The sequence below is a fragment of the Octopus bimaculoides genome, chromosome 24 (assembly GCF_046866305.1).
Source record: "Octopus bimaculoides isolate indiv1 chromosome 24, ASM4686630v1, whole genome shotgun sequence".
Classification (NCBI taxonomy): domain Eukaryota; kingdom Metazoa; phylum Mollusca; class Cephalopoda; order Octopoda; family Octopodidae; genus Octopus; species Octopus bimaculoides.
The window spans coordinates 34,170,737-34,180,736 of record NC_142951.1 but is presented as its reverse complement, the minus strand read 5'-3'; the positions used below and the strand labels follow the sequence as shown (position 1 = coordinate 34,180,736).

At 37.0% G+C, this 10,000-nt stretch overlaps 1 protein-coding gene across 7 annotated transcripts in view; it reads right to left on the bottom strand.

Moving 5' to 3' along the window:
* Positions 1–464: 464 nt before the first annotated feature.
* LOC149131271 (uncharacterized) overlaps positions 465–10,000 on the bottom strand; it is a 10,385-nt gene continuing 849 nt past the window's right edge. For 2 of the 7 annotated variants that reach the window (XM_089341017.1, XM_089341013.1), the window contains exons 2-11: positions 8,684–8,724; positions 7,415–7,509; positions 6,612–6,777; positions 6,000–6,110; positions 5,316–5,415; positions 4,796–4,892; positions 3,760–3,859; positions 3,374–3,511; positions 2,622–2,690; positions 465–661 (exon numbers count right to left, since the gene is read on the bottom strand). In XM_089341017.1, the coding sequence (XP_089197143.1) occupies positions 644–661; positions 2,622–2,690; positions 3,374–3,511; positions 3,760–3,859; positions 4,796–4,892; positions 5,316–5,415; positions 6,000–6,110; positions 6,612–6,777; positions 7,415–7,503 (888 nt within the window). In that variant the 5' untranslated portion in view covers positions 7,504–7,509; positions 8,684–8,724 and the 3' untranslated portion in view covers positions 465–643. Of the gene's footprint in view, positions 662–2,621; positions 2,691–3,373; positions 3,512–3,759; positions 3,860–4,795; positions 4,893–5,315; positions 5,416–5,999; positions 6,111–6,611; positions 6,778–7,414; positions 7,510–8,683; positions 9,487–10,000 lie in introns of those variants that run through there. The other 5 variants (XM_089341018.1, XM_089341016.1, XM_089341012.1 and 2 more) reach the window with 4 other exon arrangements.

Below are 10,000 nucleotides of genomic sequence, written 5' to 3'. Positions count from 1 at the left end.
AAGATGAAAGGTGAAGTTGACCTTGGTGGAATTTGAACTCTGGATGCAAAGACGGATGAAATGCTGGGCCCCTTCATTCGAATTCTTGAGTTCCTTCATCACAACATACTGACTTACTTCCCCTTGATCATTTTTCCATGTTTAAAGATTTAGATGTGACATTCTTGTCTTTCTGCTTTTGATTTCTGTTCAGAAAGAAAAACTTTATTTAATGCACTAATTATTGTTCTTGAAAAGAACACAAACTCAAAGACGGTTATCATCTTCTTTGGTGAACTTCTTGTTTCTCTTCCTTGCGCCCCACCACCACCACTACCACCAACTTGAAAGCTTTAAACTTAATTAAAAATATTTCAATATTTAAGTTTTTTTTTTGTTTTTTTTTCGAGTTTAATTGAAACAGAATTCCATTTTCTGTTGAGTTTTTTTTTATGGACAAAATACTCAGTAAAAAAAAAAATGAATTTAATAACTTCCATATTTTTATTTTTAGTTTTTGCATAAATTCAAAAAAAAAAAGGCAAGTGATTTTGAAATCTGTAATTCTCATTTGATATTAAATATGTGAGCAGCGGATTTCGGCCGAAGCTTTAAGGTGAACAGTCCTGAAGGTATTGCTGTATATACATCCTTTTGTTGTTTATCACAGAGGGCTCTGGTTCTGAAAAAAGAAAGATGATAAATGAACCCTCTTCATGCAGTTTGTAAATAGAACGGAGGGTCGATTCCTTGACACCAAACTTGCGGCTCATAGCAGTGAAACTTCTACTGTCAAGTAGTGATCTACCTCTCCCTGTAGACAATACACTTGTCTGTCGTTTGTAAGGAAAAAGCATCCTCATACTTTTCATCCAGCTGTAGAAACTCTGCCAAATCAGATTGGAGCCTGGTGTCGCCTCCTGGCCCACCAGTCCTCAGTCAAATCGTCCAACCCATGCTAGCATGGAAAGCGGACGTTATACAACAATGATGAGGATGATGATGAAGTATGTAAATCCGTATAAAAAGTGTATTCTGGGTAGCTGAGCATCATGGGTGGTTGCTGGGGTGTGTTTTTGTGGTATAAGCAGACTCTTTGGCTGATCGCAGAGTCATGTTATCACAGATCAATTTGTGATAAACCGTGATAAGCATAACATGGTTCTCAACTGAGCGTACCATGTTATCCCAGATTAGTGATTAATGAATCAGCAATAAACGAGGATAGGCGTAATCACTAAATCCAAATTCTGTTGCTGGTCATTTGTTTGTCTCTGAAGATCGTTAAAGAAGAAAAAAAAATATACGTACCAGTTATATACTGAGGTGGATGTAATTGATTATATCCAATTCGAAGCAAATGTTATGACCTTGTGATTATACAACAAATCAATATTTGATAACAGACATAACATTGAATATTTTAACATAATCCAAACTGCAGAAGGAAAAAAAAAAAAGTGTACCAAAATATTTGAAATAAAAATGAAAATAATATTAAAAAAAAAAAATTAATTGATTAATTATAATAAAATTTTCTTTAAAAAAATCTATTGAGTTAGTTGTTTTCATTTGTGATTTCACTACTATAAAATTTACTATCAGATTATTGTTGTGGCACTCCGTCTCGTTTTCGACGATAAGGGTTCCAGCTGATCTGATCAACGAAACAGCCTGCTCATGATATTTAACGTGCAAGTGGCTGAGCGCTCCACAGACACGTATACCCTTAACGTAGTTTTCAGGGAGATTCAGTGTGACACAGAGTGCGACAAGACTGACCCTTTGAAATACAAGCACAACAGGAAGAAAGAGTGAGAGAAAGTTGTGGAGAAAGAGTACAGCAGGGTTCACCCCTGTGCTGGAGCCTCGTGGAGCTTTAGGTGTTTTCGCTCAATAAACACTCACAACGCCCGGTCTGAGAATCGAAACCGTGATCCTATGACCGTGAGTCCACTGCCGTAACCACTGGACCATTGCGCCTCCACACCAGATTATAAATGATGCTGAAAGGAGACCCAATTAGTTTGAAACTTGGATTGTTCACGTCAGACCTGAGCTCTGAAATCATCATGGCTGATGCCATTGCTGTTTGAGTGGCACCCGTGCCCATGGAATGTACAAAGTACCTTTCAAGTATTGGGCCTCATGGAGGCAGTGACAGGTCACCAAGACTTTTGGCCATATATTGTGCTTGTAAGGTGGAGAGCTGGCATAAACGTTAGCACGCCAGGCGAAATACTTAGAAGCATTTCGTCTATCTTAACGCTCTGAGTTCAAATTCTGCCGAGGTCAACTTTGCTTTTCATCCTTTCAGGGTCGATAAATTAAGTAGCAGTTGTGTACTGGGGTCGATCTAATCAACTGCCCCCCTCCTGCAAAATTTAGGGCCTTGTGCCTAGAGTGGAAAAGAATACACTGTGCTTGTGTAAACCTGTCAAGCCAAGTGAGATTGTAGTCACGGCTGATGTGTCTTTGTGTGTGTGTGCGAGCGTGCATGTGTGTGTTTGTGCGAGCGTGTGCGTGTGTGCGTGCGTGTATGTGTGTGCACGCGTGTGTGTATGTGTATGCGTGTGCATGTGCGTGTTGTTGCTAATCTTCTGATGACAAATGTAAATCCTTCCCGCTCTCACTTTACTCACCAGCCTTATGATGAGGTACTGCACATATTGTAACAAAGGGAATCGGTTGAAAATAGTTATAAATTTATCCTGCAAAAGTAAAAAAAAAAATAGAGTAAATAACAAATAATTTATTGCATGGCCACGGGTCTTAAGGGGTAGGGCGACAGATATTGGCGATTACATTTACTTTCTCCCTGACTACATAGTTGTCTTTAAAAATCTAATGAGTCTTCCAATCTACTACACTCCTCCTCCTCCTACTACTACTACTACTACTAATAATAATAATAATGATAATAAACCTTTCTACTCTAGATACAAGACCTGAAATTTGGGGGGAGGAGGACAGTCAATTAGATCGTCCCCAGTACGCAGCTGGTACTTAATTCATCGACCCCCGAAAGGATGAAACGCAAAGTCGACCTCGGTGGAATTTGAACTCAGAACGTAAAGGCGGGCGAAATACCGTTAAGCATTTTGCCCGGCGTGCTAACGGTTCTGCCAGCTCGCTGCCTTTATCCCTTCTACTGAAGACACATGCCTCAAATTTTGGTGGAGGGGACTAGTCGACTACATCGACCCCAGTGTTTCACTGGTACTTAATTTATCGACCCCGAAAGGATGAAGAGCAAAGCCGACCTCGGTGGCATTTAAACTCATGATGCCTAGACGAAATGCCGCTAAGTATTTTGTCCGGCGTGATAACGAATCTAACAGCTCGTTTCCTTAATAATAATAATAATAATAATAATAAAGAAACTTTTCATTACATTTAGTAATTCTGTTGTTGAGGGTCTCTGTTTGTAGTCTATCCTAAGACATAGACTAAGGAAATGGACGATTTCAGTCGATAAATTGTGTTCCCCGTTGAATCTTAACTTGATAAAATTTCTAGAATCCATTGAATACTGAAAAGTAGAAGAAAAGAAAGAATAGTTTTGTTGAAGGTGATCTGTTTTTCCTTATTACAAGATCAGAGCTAATTGCTACGTGTTGCCATGAAAACAAATTCATTCTTTCAAATATCAATAAAACTATCTGGTGAGACTTAGTAAACCTTAGAAACACGGAAGTCTGTAGACCAGTAACCTGTACGCAAGACAAACTGGGAGAGAGAGAGAAAGAAAGAGAGAGAGAGAGTTAAAGTGCATCGTACTTCATTAGGAAAGTTGGTACTATTCAGCGGATATCCGGTGATCATCTCCACAACGGTCACACCAAAGCTCCATATGTCACTTTTGCTTGTGTAGAGGCGTCTAAAACATAAACAAAAATAAGCTGTCGTAATATCATATAGTCTTATTTAAATATCACAACACACACACACACACGCACGCACACAGATAGATAGATAGCTAGATGGATAGATAGATAGATAGATAGATAGATATAAATTGTTGCACAGAAAGACATCGAAGAAACATAGTGAAACAGGAAACACGACAACACACTAAAGATGTGGACGCCTCTTCAGTTATTGACCAAAAATCAGTTTTGACGTATATATATATATATATATATATATATATATATATATATATATATATATATATATATATATACATATATATATATATCCCTCGCCATATTGCAGTTCACCTATTGTGCACTCAGTACATCGCGGATTTTTCTGGCTAATATATGTAAATTTATATCGCGGACTCCTCAGTATATCGCGGATTTCTGCGGCTGAGAGGTATTTATATTTGGGAGGGAGAGGGGATTTTAATTATTTCTGCGGTAAAATAAGCATTTTTACGCCTAAAAATGAATAAATTGAGAAATAAAGATACCGTACAGTACTGTACTGCATAACACTTTAATTAAAATATATTAAAAGAAAATACGTAGTGTTTCGTAGATGATGAATAAACGAAGAATCGGACATACTGTATGGAAAACGAAACACGGGAGGCGAGTGTGTGGTGTTTTTTTGTATTTATAATAAAATAAATATATACAAATTATAAAAATAATAAAACAAAAATATACAGTACTGTTTCTACTTTGTAGATTTTCACCTATTGCGGAGGTTTTGGAGCGTAACCCCACGCGATAGTTGAGGGATTATTGTATATCTATGGACAGGTTAAAAGAGAAAAAGCTTTCATTACGTAATGTAGTCCTGTATAAATTATGAATAGAAGCCTTTATTATAACTCAGAGTATATCATAGTCGAAGAGTGACTTACTGCTGCAGGACTTCCGGCGAAACCCAATTTGGCGTCCCTCTGACAAATGCTGATGTACACCAGGGCTTCTTTAGTTCAACACAGAGTCCAAAGTCGTCTGCAGTAACAGAGAATTGAGAAGAAAATATTGTTAAAGAGCTGACTAAGAGGGGCAATGTATATACATACATACATACATACATACATACACACATATATACATATATGTATATATATATATATATATATATATATATATATATACATATATATATATATATACATATATGTATATATGTATACACACACACACATACACACATACGCACGCACATACATATACACACATATACATACACACGCACAGTAGTTTCGTCTTTGTGATATAATGAATGTAAAATTTGTGTCATGGGTTTCAAATCACATATTCGTCGTTTTATACAAGAAGTAATTCAACGGAACAATGTAGTCCTAGATACACTTCTCCTGAAAAGACAACGACAGCAACAACAACGGTTAAAAAGTCGAGAAAACAACTCACAGAGTTTGACGTTTCCAAAGACGGTCAGGAAAATATTGTCTGCTTTGATGTCAAGGTGGATGATGTTCCGTTCATGCAGATACGCCAGCGCAGACAAGCACTATAATGATTAAAATAGATCAAAGGTGGGCACCGTTAATCGAAAAGTTAACTTCGATAACCGTTAATCAGTTAATTCTTTTAAAATGTATCGGAAGTGATCGATAAACCGTTAGCGTTAATTTTTATTATAGAAAAAAAAAAGAATATCAATTTTTGTTCTAAAACCACAGAAATTTACCTTTAAAAAGTGCCAAAACTATAAAACCCGTTAACTTCAATTCTATGTAGGTGCTTTCATGAAACAAGCGCCTTCATGAGAGGATTTCTCGAAGCTGATAAACGCAGTTTTCGTTGTTCTAACAAGACTGCCGTGTTAGGTTGGATATAAATATTACCTCATACAAACATACATACATATATACATACATATATACATTCTTTGTTACACTGAATCTCCCCGGGAACTACACTAAGGGTATGCGTGTCCGTGGAGTGCTCAGTCGCTTACACGTTAATTTCACGAGCATATTGCTATGTTGATTGGATCACCTAGAACACACGTCATGATAACCGACGGAGAACCAGTTACACACACACACACACACATACACACACACATGTGCATACACACAGACCACCTACCTTTCTTGATACGTAGGAGATAAGCATTTCAGCTAAGACCGGAGTATATCCACGTTTCTCCGACTTGATGATTTCTGACAACTTCTTGCCTGGTATATATTCCATTACCAACTGGGGAGAGGCAATATTAAACAGTCATTTGTATATATATATATATATATATATATATATAGAAAGATAATAGATAGAAAGACAGACAGACAGACAGACAGACAGATAGATAGATAGATAGATAGATAGATAGATAGATATTATATACAGTGTGTGTCCTATTAGTATTTGCGAGGGAGGTCATCGCTCCATATACATACACACACACACACACACAATGAATTATCCATGGATATTACAAATTATATTGTAATTATCCTATAGATGCAGATTATGATCACGAATAACATGTGATTTGGGGAAACGTGCGTAGCGATGAATTAAAATATTTATGAAATTTCAACTTTAGATTATTATCAGTATTATATATATATATATATATATATATATATATATATATATATATATATATATATATATATATATATATATATATATATATATATATATATATATATATATATATAATATGTGTGTGTGTGTGTGCGTGCATTTACTCACAAGAGTTTTACCACTGAAAGTGTAGCTGCTGATGTATTGAATAATACTTTCGTGTGATATCTTCCTCGTCACCATTACTTCGTTCCGGGGATGGCCACGGATGCGTTTCACGGCCACCGTGTTTCTTGTGTGTTTGTCCTTACACAGAAACACCGTCCCGAAGCCTCTGTCGAGAAAGAGAATGAATAAGTGAGAGAGAGAGAGAGAGAGAGAGAGAGAGAGAGAGAGAGGAGTGTGGGGTGGAAGGGAGAGAAGGAGAGAGAGAATGAGAGTAAAATATATCAAGATATATAATTAGAATAATAATTATACATACGTAACTAATTATTATACATACATACCTAATACATGCATTATATACCTAATACATACATACATACATACATTGGGGTTTGTTTCGTAAGTGACCTGCACATGGGAGCGGCCAAGAGTCGGAGAGCACCGTGCTCGGTCGATCCCTCCTTTGGGTCTTCAACTGACGCTTTGGGCCTTCCTAGCGCCGGCGTGTCAGCAGGTGGTGAAGGGGCTGCTTTACAAAGTCTTCAAAAGAGTTCCTGCGACTTTTGTAGAGGAGTGATGAAAACTTTTCTCAGAAAAGTCTGACTCGAGATTAAACAGCCACAACAGCAGAAAGAAAAACATCATCATCAACAACAACAACAACAACAACAACAACAACAACAACAACAGCAGCAACAACAACAACAACAACAACAGCAGCAGCAGCAGCAGCAGCAGCATCAACAACAAGAGAAAAGATGACTAGTGATAAAAGAAAAAGCAAAGCAGTAAATAAAAAATACCCGGATCCAATTTTCTCCACAAGGGAATACTGAACTTTAGGATTCGTATTTGGGTAATCAACATATACCTCGGAAGACCTTGGGTACATTTCATCCTGTTAATAATAATAATAATAATAATAATAATAATAATAATAATAATAATACAACCTATACAAAACAATCGACAAACATAAGACGCATTCTATACAGCAAATGTCCAATGAAATAAATAACCAGCAGCAGGCCGATTAAGCAACGCGTTACGCACACAACACAAATACTAATACAATAAAAGACTGCACCACACCTAAAAAAAAGAAAAATAGAAGAAAAGGAACTAACACAATACGATACAGGGAATAATAATAATAATAATAATAATAATAATAATAATAATAATAATAATAATAATAATAATAATAACCTACCAAAAACTGAGCAAATATAAAGATCTTGAAATAGAAATGTGGAATCTGAAGACGAAAACAATACTTATTGTCATAGGTACCCTGGGAATGACAGCGAAACGGGCTGATTACTACCTAGCTCAGATACCAGGAAACCCCAAAATGGCTGAAGTTCAAAAGATAGTGCTCATGGGAACTGCCCATATCCTACGTAAAATACTGTCTATGTGATCTCAAATTTTAAAACAAACACATAATTTTCTTATGGTTTCTTCAACATTCTCTAGAATGACACTATGTACAAATTCAAATATATGGTACCCTAGGCATAACACCTACATGAACTTCTAACTTGTTGTCTCTTGAGGTCTCTGGGTGAGACTTGGATCCAACTTGTACAAATGCAAAGCAAAAGTCAAACATAAAATAATAATAATAATAATAATAATAATAATAATAATAATAATAATAATAATAATAATCCTTTATACTAAAGGTACAAGGCCTGAAATTTGGGGGAGGAGGGGATTAGTTGATTACCTCGACCCCAGTGTTCAACTGGTTGTCAATTCATCGACCCCGAAAGGATGAAAGATAAAGTCGACCTCAGCGGAATTTGAATTCAGAACGTAACGACGGCCGAAATACAGCTAAGCATTTCGCCCGGCGTGCTAACAATTCTGCCAGCTCCCTGCCTTAATAATAATAATGATAATAACAATTTGATCGGGGAACCACCTAGAGGCCCCTGTTCACCCTCCCCTTCATCAGACGTTGACAATTACTTTCGACTTTTCTAAAACAATGCAACGATGACGACGACAACAACAACAACAACGACAACAACAACAACAACGACAACAACAACAGCACTACTTACTGCGCTGTTGCTCAAGACGAGGCTTCGACTTGAGGGCGTTTCTGTCGAAAGAAAAGAAAAACGAGAGGAAACTATTTGTATGGGCGTGAGTATAGCGCGCGCGCATGTCCGTGTGTGTATCTGCGTGTGGATGTATGCGTGTGTGTATGTATGTGTGTGCGTATGTATATGCGTGTATATATATGTATATATATATATACACACACACATATATATATTATTTATTATTATTATCTAATTGAATGCGACGCATCCATTTCCAAATAAGTTTATCTCCCCCTTTTTGATGCGACTCTATACTGTTTTCTTCCTCCATCATTCTCTAATTCCCTTTTCTCCCCTCCTCTTTCACTGTTTTCTGTATCTCTCTCTCTCTTTCCTCTTTCTCTTTTTTTTTCTCTCGTTGCTCACAAGTGACCATCGTCCATCTTTCTTTCCCTCACGTGACCATATTTCTTTTCCTGCACAGACGTTCAATAGACTGGACGTTTTTTCTCTCTCTTCTATCTTTTCTCTTTTCAAAGAAAATGTTTCTCCCAGCGTTTATTATTTTCCTCTCGTTCTGGTCTAACGACCGTCCATGTTTGTTTTCGGTCGGTTTCCTTGTATGTCTCCACTGTCCTGTTTTTGTTCCCAACTTTGACCCTCCATAAATCGTAAATTTTATTTTAGAATTTATGGAAGCAACTGTCTTTGAAGACTCATATAGACGTTGAATGCTCGAAATGAGGAGTAGACGGACAGCCGACAACTGACGAGGGAATCCTTTCTCTGTGTTTACTTGTCCTGTTTTCCATTCTTTTCTCTCGTTGCTTACGTATTTAACTCATTTGTTTACGTATTTCATGTTTGTGTATGTATGTATGCATATATGCATATATATAATATATATATATATATATATATATATATATATATATATATATATATATATATATATATATATATATATATGTATACATAGATATATGTATGTGTGTATATGTGTTTGAACAACCAATCCCAACCAGTCGGGTTTCACAATTTGGGTTATGCTACTCGTCCTTTCGACCACTAAGTAATAAATATGGCTCACAAGTTCTCTGTTCGAGCGATTCTCCTGAGTCACCCGCTTACCCTTGTGCCGCAATCTGTCACAAGGTGACCCATTTGCAGCGATCGAGAGCGACCTATCTATAAGGGAAAAGATACGAGGGAGTGACTGAGTAGTGGCGGCACGAAACTAGCCAGAACTGAGGAACAAAGGCCGTTATAGTAGCGGTAGAAATGACAGAAAGAGTAGACAGAAGGTGGGTGGGTCAGAGGCAGGAGTGTGTC